The 18,399-nt window shown below is 40.7% G+C and overlaps 1 protein-coding gene across 10 annotated transcripts in view; it reads right to left on the bottom strand.

Annotated features, from left to right (window-relative positions):
* DOCK3 (dedicator of cytokinesis 3) overlaps positions 1-18,399 on the bottom strand; it is a 185,912-nt gene that overhangs the window by 95,919 nt on the left and 71,594 nt on the right. For all 10 annotated transcript variants that reach the window (XM_071439935.1, XM_071439936.1, XM_071439939.1 and 7 more), the window contains exons 8-9: positions 13,343-13,384; positions 11,469-11,623 (exon numbers count right to left, since the gene is read on the bottom strand). In XM_071439935.1, the coding sequence (XP_071296036.1) occupies positions 11,469-11,623; positions 13,343-13,384 (197 nt within the window). The remainder of the gene's footprint in view (positions 1-11,468; positions 11,624-13,342; positions 13,385-18,399) is intronic.

The following is an 18,399-nucleotide window of genomic DNA, read 5'->3' as shown; positions in this document are numbered from 1 at the left end:
GACAAAATTTCCTCTTGGTGAGCAGGAGTGGCACTGTGTCCCCGGGAGTTTTTGTGGTTGAGGTTTGTTTGGATGTTCTTCACACAATCTGTGAAGATGACAACAAAAGGAAAGGGCTGGCAAAGAGCTTGGGCTGGACTGGTGAGCCCCTTGTATTCATTCATGGGCACATTTCATTACTGGGGGAGTTTTAAGGCAAAAATCCTGACTGAGCACCAATTTGGGAATATAGGTACAGCATTAATAGATGCATAATGCCAAAGTATGGACCCCCTGCAATAAGGCCACAACACCAGTCTCTAATTCCATTTTCTGTTTGGAGTCTGGTGCTGGCATCTGACTGCAGGGGTTCCACACGGTTGTCTCCTTATCACACAAGTTCCATACCTGCTTGGTGTTTCTCGTGGGCAGCTCCTCACAGCACTGACTCTTTCTTCTTCACAAAGCAGCCACTGACTCCAGTTCCCTTCTCACCCACCCACCCCACTCTTTTATAGCATCTTCTGCTCATTGCTCACAGCTGTGTCCTGGTAAAGTCAGGCCTGTTCCTAATCTTTGATAATTGGCCCAGCTGCAGCTCCTTAGGGGTAAGATTACCTTCTACACTATCTTTATTTTCTTATATTTTATCCCCCTACAGACTGGTGATAAAGAGCACAGACTAAAAAAAATAATTCTTTAACAAAGAATAGGAGATTGGTTTTCTGAAGCAGGGACAGCAGCATATTAGGGCTTCAATTTCCTTAGGCAGAAACCTCACATTTTATACCCTTCCCTGGTCTTAAGTAATGGTCCAGCAGCTATTTCTCCCAGAAACAAAACCTCCTTCACCCTCTCCATTCCAATGTGCCACTGAAAGGGAGAAGGTACAAATATACAAATGGCCCCTAGTTTTTCTTGTTCTGCTCAGTGCTTCTTATTTCCAGAGAAAACTGGGGGAACACTGAAAACCCCCAATATTATTAAAAATACTTCAGTCCTTTCTCAAAAGCTGTATTTAATTGGGTTTTCAGAATTTAGCATGTGGCCAACCCTTCTAAGAACACAGGTTATTTTAAAAATACATATTGGTCCATGACACATGTAGAAGTGCTCAGGGAAGGGGTAACATGGCAGTGGAAAAGATCATATAACAACTTGTATTTTAGACTTTCATCTTCTCTTGGTGCCTCTCCAGGTTTCTTTCTGACACTTTTAGTATCATGTAAAACCTTGCCTGCATGCAAAATACAAAGTCAGGAACAAAAATCTGAAAATGCTGCCACAGAAGTCAGAATTTTGCAGGAATAAGCTACAAGCACCTGCCTAGCCAGGACAGTTCATCTCCCTTCAGTCCTGCTGCTTAAAAAACAAATGATAAGCATGATATTATTCCATTTCTCCTCTGCCCTCCTTCCTGAAAAATGTCTCTCTTTTCTTTAAAGAATGTTAACATGCCTGACAATAATTCTAGGCTAACATTTGAGCTGGCATATGAGCACCATAAACATTTGAAGATGCTACTGTAAAAGCACCCTATTTTGTCCCAGATAAATCTCAAGAACAAGCTCCACACAGCCCATCCAGGAGAGAGCTTGGGATGAGCTGGTCACTCTATGGCAATTAAAGCTTGCCAACAATTCCCTTCAAAATATCCCAGTCTTGGTGCACACACCACATGTCAGGAAGTTTACCTCAACAGTGCCATCAAACACTGCATTCTTCCTGCCCCTGTGTGTACAAGCTCTACAAGGACAATATGTTGACCAGATGAATGGAATTATGTTAAGAATTACTGGTATAGGATCAAAGCACTTTCTTAAAGTTGCAAATAAAGGAGCTTGTTTCAAAACATGAATTAAGTTGGAAGAGAAACACCATGAAAGAGATCCCTGGGGCTTGGTGGGAGGGGGAAGTGGAGAGAAAAATGAACTACAGTCTCAAAACCTTACAGTTTGGTCAAGCTAATATTTGCATGGATTAACTTGGGAAGTTGTTCCTGTATCAAAAAGGAAGCGCACTGACCCAGCAGAGCAGAAGTTTTAAAGCCCCAGGAGAGCAGCATTAGCCAGTTTTCCAGAAAGCAATTACTGCTCCCCACCATCCTCTTTGGAGGCTGAGGGAAAATCAGGCTCTACTGTCCTGGCTTTCCATTTCTGCTGCACCCTGCAATACAGTTAATGATAACCACATGAGGCTTCTCATATTTGCTTGCACAACTTCACAGAAGAAACAAATAGACTTTTATTTTCATTCCATTGGCCAAACTGGAAATTGGAATTTGGAAATTTGTTCAGATCTCTCGAGTTTGTAAACTGCAAGAACATTACCAGAGTCAGTGACTGAAACGGTCACATCAGGACAGCACTGCAGCCTGATGCTTTTGAGAATACCCTGTGGGAACTTTCTAAAAAGGAAACAAGCCTCATTTCAGGCCTTCTGAACTTGATTTCATGAGCTTTATTTCATCTCTTGTTCATGAAGAAAGCACGCACCTATATCAACATTTTAGTAATTTCCCATTGTGAAAAAGAATTAGTTTTACTCTTGAAAGATTATTTAAGCAGTAGGAGTATCCTCTGAAAAAGCTTTTCAAGTTTATTTTCTGTTCATCATGATTATCTTTTAGAGTTGCTAATTTTTGCTCATCCTCTTGGGAAAAAAAATCTAGGCTCTTATAGCTGCTGTAAGACTGACCTAATAACAAAATCTCCCAGAGCTCCACAGAATGAGTCTCCATTCTCAGTGTGAGAGTGACAAGAAGCCAGAGCATATGTACAGAATGGAGCCATGTCTGTGAAGAACTCAATTCCCACTTTCAGTGTAAACCACCAGCATCTCCCAGATCCCAGCAGTGTTTGAGCAATCCATCATGGACAGCGGGCACTGCCGAGCCCTGCAGACAGGAGCATCACCCCTGCTGAACTTTCAGTTTGCTCACTGTCTCAACAGTGACTCATGGACTGCCTAACAATCTCCCTTTTCAGGCAAGTATGTTTGGTTTTTCCCCTTTTCTTTTGCTGGGGGAGGCAGGAGAGTTCTTTCCTGAGCTGTCTTATCCAGCAGCTCTGCAATAACCCCGCTTTCACAAACAACTGAGGCACAGTACACGGCTTTGGTTTATGGAGTGTATTTTATAAAGACATCTTAGAGAAAAGAACACTGAATCTGTGAGGGAAATCAATCTGGCCCTGAGAAAACGGCTCCAAGCAACACAGTTTGCTTCCTAGCAAATTTGGGCTTAATGCTCATGAATTATTAAATTACCACATTGGCGAGAAGCCCCAGGGGAGGATTACAGAGCTTACAGTAAGACTGTTACTGCAAACACTGGGTTTCCATGGAAACAGAAAATAGTGAAAATAACTACCTGTCATTTCTTTTGCCACATTCAAGGGAAAACCACCACAATGTTAAAGTGTTATTGAGGATTGCAGGGAAAAGGGAGCCAAGCACCAATTACATTCTCCTTGGCTTCTTGTGACTCTGCCACACTTGAACATTTGACACCATCATAAGGATTTTTTCTGCTATTTCCATCATGAAAGGTACATATTTTTGTTCCTGAAAGGAATTCTGTCAACTAGAAAAGGCTTCTATTTAAAAAAGAAAAAAAAAAAAAAAAAGAAAAAAGAAAAGAAAAGACAGAGAGACTTCAGTCATTGAGTGCAATTCCCCAGTAACAGTGATTTTAACTAATGGAAGGCAAGGCAGACTGACCCTGCCAGGTGGCAGGTGAGGCAAGCTTTGCAGGGAAGACTTCTAATTTTGGATTACAGGTATTTTGTAGAATAAGGATTTTATCACCATCTCTACCCTGGGAGAAGCTAATGGTTCTGAGGTCTGGTACAGCAGCTGTCACATTTAATTCCTGCTCTACAAGAGCTCTGCACATGACAAGTTCTGTCAGGAACACAGACCTGGCTTTTAAGGGGGAATTTCCCCACAGAAAGAGCTGAAGCACAAGAGGATTCCATCCACTGAGCCTTCTTACAGACAGAAAATTACTTGGAAGTGCTTTCTCTGAGCTCAGTTACACATTTAAACAACACAGATTTCCCCGCTGCCCCTCACGTGAGCAGAATTTCTTCCAGCTGTGTGTTCACAACACATTGTCAATTCCTCCTGAGCAGGAAAGGGAGGAAGTTCCAATGCCTGCAACTCACTGATTTCTTCCTGTTAAACAGCTAAAAAATCAAAATAATCCTGTAGAAAACTCTATATCCCTGCCTATTTCTATGTCATGCTTGATCCCCAACCAAAAAAAAAGCCCCCACTTGTGGGGGAAGGAGGATGGTGGTGGTGAGAGATTCAAAATAAGATGGATATTTGTAAAAGCTCCTGCTTTGGAATGGCTACATATTAATAATTCCATAGGAACTAGGAAAACCAGTAATTTTATAGAAAAGAATTAACATATTTAATAACACCACTTACATCTCTTACAGCAACTTTCATATACAAATCCAGACAGTAGCAGTTTCATTTGCATACACTATTAACAAGACAGAGAATAAATAGGAAAACCAAGCAAATGCAGATTCCAGAGAGATCCAGGTAATGAAAGTCAGCTGAAGCAATCAATAAAGAAAATTAAAATGCATCCCTCCTCCTGTGTCCTTTTCTAAAAATCTACCCACTAACAAACCTTATAAAATACTCCACGGGTTTTGTCTTAGTGATGACAAAACTTGTGTTTTGTAGAAGTTCCATATTCTACCAGAAAGGCTCTTTGTCCCAGCTGTCTGTGTGCAGCAGACTTCAGAGACACACACATTTTCCATGGTCACTGCAGTGACCAGAACAAGGCCATTGCTGTGGGTAGCAATATTTCTTAATGCTTGCTTAGCTTTTGAGGAAGTTCACCTTGAGCAGGGTGAAGAGCTCATGCTGCTCCCATTACTGTTGCCATGAATTAGCTATGGCACAAAACTCAGAAAAATACTACCCTTGAAATACTAAAGCCACAACAAACTGAAGTACAGGAGGAGCTGATGGAGGATTAGCTATCCCAATAGATCAGATTGCTAAAAGACAGGTAAAAATATAAAGATGGGTTTTTCATGACTAAGCAGAAGAAAAATCTCATTAGTTGGTAAGGTTAATCCCTAAGAAATTTTCTGAATATTAAAGAAGTAATTCTGAGTGATACAAAGTTATTTTTTCCCAGCAGCCAAATCAGTATACTGACAGTGAATGAGATAACTTTGCTATTTTAGAATAGCTATGCTATTAAAAACATAACAAAAGGAAAATTTAGCGCATATTGCACAATAAAATTAAAATACAATTTTCTACTTCCTTACATAGCAACTGGCAATAAAGGAGCATGATAATATTTTAAAGCAATTAACTGGGGATAAATGCCCACACATTGTCCCAGCACTCCCAGAGCCATTACTTGAGAGAAACAATTCAGAGAAAGGATCTTCAGGTCAGTTCCACATCCTGGAGAGAATGCAGTCAGGCTGACACAGTTTTTACTGCAGATCCTTCCCCGTTAATTAACAACTTCTCCTTCAGCTATTCAACTTCAACCATATTTACCTACTCAGTGAGCCCTCTTTCCTCTTTCTGACTTTATTAATGCCAGTCTTACTCTTTTTTATTTTACCTGCTCCCCCTCTCTCCATCTGCCCAAGCAGATTCTGGTGTCCAGAACATGTACAAGTTCTACAGCCCTGCTTGGGCAGGCAGGGCTGCTCTGTACAGGTGTTCCTGCATTAAGGATGCTGATCCTGCACATCAGAGCTTTGAGGGGACTCAAACCCCTTCTTGGACAGGACCTGTGGGAAATTTGCCATTGCATTTCACATGTTGGCTCAGCGTTTGAAATGAAAGCTCCTGAGTGCTAATTGTCTGCAATTAGCAAGTGCTACAGGAAAATTATTCAAGATGGCATGTGTAAGCACAATGTAATTTTAGCTACACTGTTCCTGCTAACATTTTTTTAGTAGCTGATATACATTCCTATTGACAGTTAAAAAGGAATTAAAAAAAAAAAAAAGACTAAATGATGATGGGAACCATGGAGCTAACGGCCATCAACAAATACAAACGGAGATGAGGGATTCCTGTCAAATTTGTCAAGGTAACCTTCAGCAGCTTGGTACAGATTTGTATTCTGACGTCTGAACCAGGAATACTGTGTCTCAGAAACTCCTACTACAGAAAGAGTGAAAATCAAATTCCCTACAAATTCATCATTTCTAAATCCAGTGTTTCCAAGTGGTGCATTTCATTCTACTCTACCTAAACGCTGGCACAAACATTTTCTTTTTCCAGCCTTCCTGGCCACTCAAGTGCAGTATTGGGACTTCTACAGGACCAGGTTACACAAATGAGTAGCAGCTTGAGAAAACTTCTAACACTCACACACTGGTTAAACCAAACCCAGGTTGGTCATGCCCCAGAAGTTTACTTGTTTACAAGGACACATTTAAATTGACAACTACGTTCTCTAATAGTTTTCTCCCTTTAGTATCTTGAACTATTTACACATCTGTCTGCTGATTTTTATCACAGAAAATAATTTGGTTGGAAAATGACCCAAGATCCAGAGAGAAGTTACAAACAGGAAATCATTATCTCCATTACCTCTGCAGTTACCACCAAACCCCACCGCAGAGCAGTACTGACAGCCAAACACTGCCACTGAACATTTGACTCAGCCTTGAAAAATAGGGGCAGATGATTTTATGTCAGATGACTTTTGAGCAGCTGAGTCCAACTATCCTGCTGTAGACCCAGGGCATTTTTTCAGTCCATAATTATGTTTCCAAACCATGTTTCTCTCCTGAGAACTGCTTTGTCAATGGTGCTAAATCCTTAAGACAAGACTTGGGACAGACTGTACTGCTCACATTCTCCCTATCATCCACCCACAAGCTGAGAACATTTCCACAAAAAACATCTTTCTGTATCACCTATTAGCAAGAGCTTTAAAGAGCAAGCTTATATTTTTTCTCATTTTGGCTACTGCTTTTAAATTTTAACACTGGGATAAAAGGGGGATAAAACTCCAATCAAACTCCTAGCCCGTGTTGCAGTGTTTACAATCCTGTCTCACCCCAAAGACATGGCAGCTATTTAAAACAGACACTGCAGAGAACACCTGGTCTCTCCACAAAGGGTTTGAACAGTTGCTGGATGAGAAATGCCCACATGGATTGCTCAGTGAGTCCCAGCAGCAGCACAGGCACTGAGCACATCTCCCAATCCCCCAGTCACGACGAGGTCGCTGCTATAACGGGAATGGCAAAGGCTCAGTGAGTAGGAGGAGGCAGGTGGAGGAGTTACCAGCAGAAATATGCACAACACCATCTCTCATGCATAATTACTGCTTAGGCCCCCAGATCTTCAAATTCAATCACATCAGAGTTTCTCTTTTGTTCTATTCACTCTCCATAATTAAGGATATTTCTAGATGACGAGAAAATTTTAAATCCCAGTGGTGTGTGAAATAGGGTAACTGGTTGAGGATGCAGGCAGAATGAAAAACATTCCCATGTTTAAACATAAACTTTATAAAGAAAAAATAAGACATAAATTTATTTCTCCTTTTCCATACTCAAAAGGCTGAGAGAACTGAGATTGCTCAGCCTGGAAAAGAGAAGGCTTCAGGGTAACCTAGCTGCCCCTTCCAGAACTTGAAGGGAGTCTACAGAAAAGATGGAGAGGGACTCGTCACAAGGGCTGGAGTGAGAGGACCAGGGGGAATGGCTTTACACTGAGAGTGGGGGTTCAGATGAGATATCAGGAATAAATTCTCCCCTGTGGGGGTAGGGAGGCCCTGGCACAGGCTGCCCAGAGAAACCCTGGATCCCTGGGAATGTCCAAGGCTGGGCTGGACAGGGCTTGGAGCAGCTTGGGAGAGTAGAAGGTGTCCCTGTCCATGGCAGGGGGTGGAACAAGGTGGCCTTTTAGGTCCCTTCCAACCCAAACCACTCTGGGTTTCTATGACAGTTAGAATGGACTTAACAAATTTATTTTCAGAAAAAATCCCACTATCATATGTTTGAATGTGTCATTTTTTTAAGTTATGCATAATTCCATGCATTTCCTGGAAAAATAAAGTTATTATATAGGTATCTAAACCTCACTCTTTTACTGAATTTAATTTATTTTCACTCATCAAAATCTTGCTAAAAATGTCAAGAAATGTAGATATATCTATTATTTGTTGCATCTTTCTAGCACAGATAACACTCTGCATCCCTTTGTCTACCAGTTTCCAGCTCCTTTAGAGCAGTTAATGCAGCCTGTATCTCTTTATTCTATCAAGTTTAATACTTCTCTTCTGTTGAGGCAGGAGGTGCATTCCCATATAACAGAACAAAATTAGTTGGCTCTGATGTGATTTGTGCTTGACAAATCTATGTTGACTTTTACTTACCATCTTGTTAGCTGCTTAGTGCTAACAAGTAGTTTATTTGTTCCACAACTTTTCACATTTGTCATCGGATTGCAGCTGACCTTCTTAGGGAGATTGAGGCAAAACAGCCATTAAATACTCCAGCTATCTTGGAAACATCTGCTCACGGCTTAATGTCCCCTTTAATCTGTTCAGCTATTTCTTCATTTTGTAAAAAAAAAAAAGTTTTTTGCTGGTAAAGCATTATAGAATTATTCTTTTGGTTTTTTATCCTTGATGCCCTTTAGTAGTTCCGTTTTTTCTATAAATTTCTGTCTGTTCCCGTCCCTGTTTGTACAATTTCATTTGTCCTGTTTTATATACTGCCTTTCCAACCACAGAACATGATACAGACTTTCTGTTGTCTCCATATATTTAATTTTTCCTTCATACTCAAACAATTTGCCTCTGTGCTCTTTCACAGTATCATTCAGAAACACAACTCTCCAATAGCTTTTCTCCATATCAGTTTACCTATCTCTATTTGATCTTTACAGGCACCTTCCTTCCTGAGGTCGCCATCTTTCCAGTAACATTTTCTTTGCTGCTACTCTCAACTCCATCACTCCGTGATCATTCATGCCAAGGTACATCTCCCAATGGGGTATAATCATTTGCTATAATCCAAACTACATCAATTATCACATCATTTTCCAGTAATTTCCACTCAGCAAACAAACTGAGGTATTAAAGATGAGTCACAAAGTTGCTAGACTAGTGTATTTTGTATGCAAGAAAAAAAGAAATCCCAAATACTTTAAAACAGACAAATAAGCTTTAATCCCTTTTTAAATCTGAGCCTTCAATTTCTATTTACTTAGAAGTATTACTTTCTATATTTCTGTCAGGTTAAAAGTGAAGTAACTTTTTCCTTGTGTTTACCTCTAGGTCTGACCCCTCTGCTGGCAGTGCTGTTATTCTGCTGTCCACAGCTCCCCACTGTCACCCTTTGCCTGCTCCTCCTTTGCTGACAACCATTAAACACAGGAACATTTTTGTATTCAGAACCTGGGAACCACCTCAAAAGGTATTTCAGCTGCTGCTCCAAACTTCTGATTGCTAATCCCCACCTGGTGCATGCTGTTGCTTCAGCCCTTGAAAAACACTGGAACTTTCAGCAATTCTTCACTTAACCTCCCTGGGAAATAGCTCTTGGCACCAGCAGGTTCAGGGAGGTTTGTAATCCAGCACATGTCCAAGGCAGTAATGCTGAAAGCCACTCAGCCTCCAGCACGAGCTGCTTGGGTAAGAAATTTATCAACCTCCAAACCATTTCAGAAGTCAATTTGTCCCTTTCATTTAGAGTGCAGTGTGCAGAAGCCTTGCTTGGGTTTTTTACCTTAATGTACTATTTCCCGAGAGGAGAGAAAATGTTTTAAAGTAGATATAAAAACATCATTCTAAATTTGTAGCAATGTGTTTGTCTGTTTTCTGGTTTCTTCTCCAAAACAGAGCTCAGCCTCATTACACATTTCTTCCCCAGCACTCTTTGGGTTGTAAGAAAATGTAAAAATTATGCTGTTTTCACTACAGCAGACCACTGATGCTCAATTCAAAGAGCTAAGTAATAACAACTGTTTGCACAAAAAAGCATTACTATATGTATTTAAATTTGCCTGGACCACTCTTTGTGCTTTTTCTCATTATAATGATTATTTCATTTTTTTTTTAATCACTGGCAAAACCCTTTCCTTAAGGCTCTGCACTCAGTGTTCACATACAAACTGCAGCCCAAGACAATTCATCTCCTTTCAAAGCAATTTCTGCTGGCAGCAGCTTGTCTGCCTGTCCCTTCCTCTTCCTGGCAGCTTTTCTCATCTCAATTATTTAATATTTTATTGCTTTGCAGTAGGAACTAGTTGGGTGTATCTTTTCTGTTTGGTTTTCCATTTTCATCTTTCCCTCTTAATAGCTATTTTCTGGTAATTCTCTCAAGAGAGGCATCATAGGCACATCCTAAACTCCATCCACTGGAGAGTCAAAAGCTGCAGAGATGGGAAGGGTCTGGAGGAGGAGCCTTGTGAGGAGCAGCTGAGGGCTCCTGGTTTGTTCAGCCTGGAGGAGACTGAGGGGAGACCTCAGTGGAGCCTCCAGCATCCTCCTGAGGGACAGGGGAGGGGAGGGAACCAATCTCTGCCCTCTGTGCCCAGGGACAGCAGGGAGGGGCTGGAGCTGTGTCAGGGGAGGATTAGGCTGGATGTCAGGAATACCATCAAGTCATCAGAGCTTTCTAATATAGACCAATTTTCAGTGGGATGTTCTCTGAAGAGATACAAAACTGTTCTCAGTTACTCTGAGCTTTCTTCCTAAGAGAGGAAGGAACATTCTGTGGCTCTTCCCTCAGTTTGAAACAAATCTAAACCTAACTGCTGAAAACTAGGAGAGTTTTGACTATGGCAGCAAGTGAATGCCAGGAAATGCTTTTACCAAAACTCAGAACACTGCACAAATATGGTGTTCTTCAGATCAGACCAAGCTGCATTTGCTAAACTTCCAAGACACAAAATAAATGCTGCAATGCTCTTCTACATACCCTGATCTTTTCAAAACACATGCTTGGAAGAGAAAAGCCAGTCCATCTCATGTTTGCTAGCACTGGTACCGATTAGTTCAATAAATTGAGACCACAGACATAGGGATGAACGTTAAGAGTTTATGTTGAGAGCAATACAGTGAGGAGAAAGAGCTCTTTTGTGACAGGCCTGGAAGGCAAGGAGTGGAGGAAAGTTACAGAGGCACACAGCAGTCCCTTCTCAAACCAGCCCCACAGCCTGGCCCTGTCATTATTTCTGCTTCTTAACCAATAACCCTAAGGAGAAAGCTCCTGTAATGTCTGGAGGCAAAGTCAGAAAACTAAAAAATTCAACCATTCTGTGCCTTTAATGCTTCACTAAATTTCCTATGCAAGGAGCAGTCTGATATACCCATGTAAGAACTGCAGGGCCAGCAACTTGTGATGTCCCAGCTCTGTCCTTCCAGCTGGGCCTCAAGAACAGCTCGTGGTTATCTCCAGTGTAGCTGCTCTGCTCACAACTCTTTTCCTAGGAAGCTTTTTAGCTCTTGGACAAATTCCTACCTGATCTGTTTGCCTTCCCGGACGTCGTACAAGGAAAAGAAGACATCAGTGTCCTCTCCAATGGTGTTGTAGGTGAAGCTCTTCAGGCTGAGGAAGAAGTGATGAGGCACTGGCATCCGGCAGGCGTCCCCGTGCCGCTGACGGATGGTGTCCACCTGAGCCAAACAGGGAACACCACTGGCACTTCCTCACACAGAAAGGACACCTGAACACATCAACCTGAGCATTTCAACAGAGATCCTGGCCTCCTCTCACCCTCAAGTAAAAGTTTAATCTCAAATATATTCTGCCTCAGAGATAGGGGCTAGATTAAGCTTTCTGCCTCTATTTTTAATGCTTCTAATTTGAATAGATTGATGAAACTGTGATAACCAAGTGGATACAAAACAAATGGTTTATGCATTGCGAATCTGATTTTATCAAGTAAACCAAATCAATCCTATTTCTCAAATTTTGCTTTGATTCTGGTACTGAAAATGAATTATAAGATGGTACTGGAGTGGGTCCTGATGATTTCCATTTGAAACAGATGGACTTAAAGCATTGTTAGTAACATTTGTTACATTATTTCTTTTGAGCAGCTGCAATTCACTTCTAGAGGTCATTTCTGTAGCCAGTAGGATGAGGGCAGTGACTGTCCCCCTGTACTGGGCACTGCTGAGGCCACACCTCAAATCCTGGGGTTTGGGCCCCTCACTCCAAGGAAGAACTGAGGTGATGGAGCCTCTCCAGGGAAGAGGATGGAGCTGAGGGGGCTCAGCCTGGAGAAAAGGAGGCTGAGGAGGGACCTTATTGCCCTGTGCAGCCACCTGAGAGGAGGTTGTAGCCAGGTGGGGGTTGGTCTCTCCTCTCAAGGAACAAGTTGTGTCTGGGAGGTTTAGATTGGATATTAGGGAAAAATTCCACACTGAAAGTGTTGTCAAGCACTGGAACAGGCTGCCCAGGGAAGTGGTAGAGTCACCATCCTTGTATGTGTAGATGTGGTGCTTAGGGACAGAGTTTAGTGGTGGCCTTGGCAGTGCTGGGGGAACATTGGGACTTAATCCTAAGGGTATTTTCCTCTCAAAAACAATCCATGACTTAGAACAAAGCTTAACAGGCCAGTTTGTCCTGCAGGTATAACAAACTTAACAAGGGTTGATAACATGAGCAACCAATCAAGCCAAATAGTAGAAAGGTTTACATTTTGGCTCAACATATCAAGACCTATTTACCATAGCAGTGAATGCTGGGGTGGCCAAATTAAAAAAGAGTATAAGCAAATGTAGGCTTTCAGTTTTTACAACCCTTTACATCCATTCATGCTGATCTTAATAAATAGGTTGCATGAATATCCTAAGTGCTCTATGCTCACCTCCTCTGAATGCACAGACAGGTACAGTCTAACCAAAAAAATCTTACATTTCCAGACTTACAATTCAGATTTGTACTCCTTTAAAAGGAATTTTGTTCTGGACTTAAAATTAAACCCAAGGAAATCCTCATTCTTTAAAGACAGGTACCTGTGGAAGCACAGATCTCTGTAAAGATCAAAGCCAGATTCCATGACCAGGACAGGATTATACCAGCACAGAAAGGATGTGTGAAACAGAAGCCACTAAGCCACCTGTTAGCAGGTAGACAGAAGAGTCACAGAGGCAGATGGAAGCTTTTGATCTCTCTACACAATTGTATCTTTTAAGAACAACAGTTACAAGCTCAGGAAAAGAGACCTAAATGGAATTTGAAGCAGGACCTTGGTGACTTAAATACTTGGGAATCTTCTGAGGAAGTGTTCTGTCGGTAAGGACTTACCCAGTAATCTCCATCATACCTTTACCTACATTACCAAGAACTTAAAGACAACAAAAAATTCAAACATGAATGATATTTACCTGTGATGTGCTCTGCTGGACACTGTGTCTACTTGACAAATGCTGTGGAGATACAAAATAGTAAAATTTAAACCTTTTTGAAAGTAAGAAATATTTACATTATATTTATATAGCATTAGAACAGTAATTCTAAAATATTATTTTAAAAATGATTACCAACTTTTCATGCCTTTTTTCAGTGTATCATCACTCACAAGACCACTTGCTTTCCTAAAGGCTTTTCTCAGTTAAGCTGTTTCTTTACCTACCAATTTGAATTTACAGGGAGTATTTACCTTAGCTGTTAAAGTAAAAGGCTGTCACAAGTTAGACAGAATTTCAAAAAGAAATGCTATTACAGTGTTGGAAAATTTCATTATTCTGTATAATCTCTGTCTTCTCCTGCTAAATGGGAAGATACCTCACCACTAATCCTCATCTCCTGGTATGTTGTCTGTGGAAAGGTGCATTTGTTAAAAAACACAGGCATCTAGAAAGAAAGATGGATTTTAGAGGTTGTTAAATCTTTTTGCTCTAATAAAAAAATGAAATCCTGAAAATTGGTTAAAGACTCTTCTACAATTTTAGCTGCCCAATACCTGTAAATAAGAATCAGTATAAAGAGCTACATGTCTAAAAACTCAGAGGATGATGCTGTATTTAAAGCCTTTTATGCTAGAAGGAGATGTTATAATCAGAAAATGGACTGCAAGACTCACTGAAGCCATTTAATCTCCAAAGGGAGATTTAAATACTAATCTAAATTGAAAAGGTTTCAGAGAGCTTTAAAAAAAACCATCATTAATGATTCTGCCATGCCTTTCCCTGCACATCATCTTAATATTAGCATTTTAAACCAAAATATTAACATTGACACTGCCAGGCATTATTAAATACTCTCTTCATTCTCCCCACCTCTCTCCTTCTATTACAAACCCAACACCTCATTTACACTCTGTATCAGAATGAGCAGATCTGTTGACAAACACGAAGCTTCAAAGGAGGTGAAAGCAGAAGATTGTCCATGAAATGTATCTGGCAATACTCAAACCACAACACTGTCTTTCACCCAGGTAAGACTTTTTACCACAAAAGGAGAGAATATCATTCTTCATAATGAGAACAGAGCAGGGAGCTGCTGGGGTACTGAGGGAGCTGCCACAAGTGCTCACTGAGCCCCTTGCAATCCCTCACCAGAGCGGGCCCAGCTGGCCAAGGATGGCCCTGGATTTGACACTGCTGATGCCACATCTCAAATCCTGTGCTCAGCTTTGGGCCCCTCACTACTGGATTGGTTTTAGGGAAAATGTTGTCACCCAAAGCATTGTCAAGCATTGGAACAGGCTGCCCAGGGCAGTCCAGGGTGGAGTCCCCAGCCCTGGAGGGATTTTGAAGACCTGTAGCTGTGCCACCTGGGGACAGGGGTTGGTGGGGCCGTGGCAGTCCTGGGGGAATGGCTGAGCTCAATGATCTTAAAGGTCTCCTCCCACCTAAACATTTCTGTGATTCTAAATGTCATTTTTTGACATCTGTTTACATTCACAGTTATAAAAATGTCCTCATTCACACTCTCAGTAGAAAAATAATGATCTTCAGTTCCATTGTTTGTGTAACTACTGCATCATCTTCTGAATGTTAAAAGCTTTCAAGCTGGCTGAATCGCCTATTCATCTTTGTGTCACCTGCAACCACTCAGAATCAGCTGGCATAGAAAAGACCAGTTATTTAAGCTATTCAAGGTGTCCTGAGTTCTTTTGATTAAATTAATCTCTAAATCCAAGGAAGTGAGACACTCAGGCAACACAAATATGAGAGGTGGTCTGAAGAGATTAATCAGCAAACACTGCTGCTTACAGAGTGTACACTGAGGTAAATCTATGACAATAAGTAGTAAAACCCTCAGGTTTTAAATTTTTCCACAACCAAAAGATTAGATTTGACTAACTCTCTGCTTTCATGCTTCAGGACCACGTTATAACAATGCAATCACTGACTGAGTTAATTTATGTGCCCTTGCCTCTGGCCAGGCAAAGTGCCCAGAGGGTACATGCCATTTTTGGGTACTTGGATGGGAGGGTGACTGAAAATAACCAAGATGGATTTATCAGGGGTACATTATGCTGGATCAAGTGATTCCCCTGAGGTAAGATAACCAAATCAGTAGATGAGGGAAGATGAGTGGCTGCTGTGTCTCCCCAGCACAGTCTCCCACAGTATTCCGTACCCAAGCTATAAACTTACACCTTCATGGACAAACCCATTATTTGATTAAACAAATCCAACAAACAATAGGATTTTCAGGCTCCAAAGGTAGTGGCTGATGGTGTGTATTTTTCAGGGGTCTGTCCTGAGACTTATGTGATCTTAAATTCCCAGCTGATCCTAATCTGGAGGCAGGGTCCTACTAAAGCAAGTCAAACAGAAGTCAGGGGAGCACTCAGGCAGCAGGGACATTTAGCAATTTACTGTTTCTGTTACCAGAAATGGAGCCAGTAGACTGAGAATAACATTAATTCATTTTTCCTCAGCACTGAGTAAACTACAGCTGAAATGCTGCATTCAGCAAAGGCCAGTGAAGCAGCACAAGGTGTTTGAGGAGGATGCAGGGAATGCAGAGTTCTGAGTGTGGAGAAGAGAAGGTCTGCAGGTGACCTGTGGCAGCCTTCCTGTAACCATGAAGGTCCCAGCACTAAGAGGCAGCCAGGCTCTCCACAAAGCTGCACAGCACATTGGCCAAAATACTGTGGTCATCAACTACACCATGGGATATCCCAGTGTTCCAACAAGGCAAAATGTAACCCCTCAGGGCAGCCATTACAACATTCAAACCTTTCCTTTGAAGAATTTCAACATCCAGCTGGACAAAGCACTGAGCAGCCTGGTCTGAATTCAGTATTGACCTTGTATTGAGAGCAGAAAGTTTGCCTAGACCTCCCTGAGGCCCCTTCCAACCTGAAAACCCTTCCAAAGTGATATAAAAATAGGACTGCTAAGAAATTATCCATCTTCATTCTAAAAAAAATAAAAATAAATCAGTTTTACCTTTATTTTTCCCAAAAAATAGTTGTCTGCAAAGGTTGTGCAAACTTTAACAGATACAATGTTCAGTATATCTTTCCTTATCAAAGCGTTTTCTGATGCTTAATTTGATTCCTTGCTATTGCAATCTAGGCCTATTGATTCTTTTCTTATCCATCATTAGGATGAAAAGATTAATTAATTCAGCTTGTGATTCCATTATAACCTCAAATCTCCTCGACAAACCCACCTAAGCTTGGAGTGTCCCAATCTGCACTTCAGAGCCACCAATTGACTGCAGGAGTTAAAACCTTACATTTATGATTCTCCCTGGTACACTACATTTTTCACATAATTTCTCAAATTTTTCTCTATTATTTGGAATTCTGATCCTTACCTCCACTGAAACAATCAGAAAGACCATTTCCAACGTTGTGGATTTTGTATATTTAGTAAGCAGACTCCTTATTTCAGCATCTAGTCCTTAATTAAACATTAAACTTGAAGTACTACAAAATGGAGGATAACCCCAAGAAATTCACTTAATTCATCCCTCCTGCTATTTAATCAAATTATTGACAACCATTCTTTTTTTTTTTTTTTGCTATGTGTTTTCTAATTAGCTCTGTGTTTACATTACAGTGATTTCATTTAGAACTAATGACCTTTGGAGAACTTAAATTAAAACAAACATTTAAAACCTTTACCAAAATCTAAATATGGCATCAGCTGCTTCTCCTCTGTCCACTTGACTTATCTATGTTCTGGAACTCCTAAAAATTGCTTATTCTGGACAAGTTCACACACACTAATACTCATGTCCTTGCTGCAAGTAATTATTATTTTCTATTATTATTATTTTCTAGCATTTGTTACAGAGAGAGAACAATTACCAGCTCCTCCTCCATCACCTATTCTTAAGGTGTGAAATTGGCTTGCCCTTTGCTGGTATTCTGGAACCTTATCCATCTTGTCAGTGATTAGCACTAACATGTCTGATATGGCTTCTCCAAAGATCCCAACTGGAATGTACACAGCTCCAAATGCCCTGGAACTGAAAACTTCTTGAGAAAGTTACCAGAGTTCAGGGGGGTAACAAGGACATTAAGTGCCCTGTTATTTTCTTGCCTCATGTGCCAGTTGGTTTTCCCCAGTATAAAAATTTTATTTTAGCTTCCCAGTTAGTACCAGGTTATTTATATAAAACCATTTCTTGATACTATTGACCACATTTGCTCGTTATATTTGAATTTGTGCATTGCCTTTCTAATTTTTCTATTTACCCATTTGTGCTATTCTATTTCTCTATAATGCTGTTCTTGTAAACTGGCTCTCAGTAATCTCAATTTCCCTTTCACTCTAATGCCTAGAGGAGATGAAGAATTCTGAATTTATCCAGCTTGGGCTGTTAGAGAGCATCTGTGGTTTTGTTCCTAATTTACTGAAAGAACTATCAATTGTCCTTACCTGCACTTTCTCATGGTATCTTATTTACCAGTATCACTTTTCAGTGTTGTTCTTCCTCATTCCTTCCCTAACAATGCCTGGTGAGTGAATCCCATCATTCCCAAGTCAGTCTTAAACTGCTTTCTGCTCTGCTTTCATATTCTCATCTGACTTTTTCCTGGGCTTTAGAACCTAACACACACAAACCTGTTCTCTGCCCATCTGCTTTGTTTTACAAAGAACAATCAAGAAAATAAAATTTAAAAAAATCAACAAAGATTTCATGATCTTCTCTCCAGTTTGTGCCCAGTTGTTTTCCTTATCTAGAAGAGTTTTGGATAACTGAATTCTTATTTTCTTGCCCATTCCATCTTACCAATCACATTTACCATTTGAATAAAGAATTAACAGTTCAGAGGTGACGGCAGCATTAATTTGAAGCTATTTCTTTAGGAGCTCTATTTTTTTAAATTAGAAACTCTGGTGAACTCATGGCATTTCTCTCACACAGCTGGAAGAAACAGCTGAGCTGCAGCAGTTACAGAGCCAACAGCTGGGCCTTTCATGCACCTCCTGAACTTGTCCTGAAGACACACACCCACTTCAATAACCTT

The sequence above is a fragment of the Agelaius tricolor genome, unplaced genomic scaffold, assembly GCF_023055355.1.
Source record: "Agelaius tricolor isolate 1412-34295 unplaced genomic scaffold, bAgeTri1.0.p SCAF_14, whole genome shotgun sequence".
NCBI lineage: Eukaryota > Metazoa > Chordata > Aves > Passeriformes > Icteridae > Agelaius > Agelaius tricolor.
This window is presented reverse-complemented; position numbering and strand designations above follow the sequence as displayed.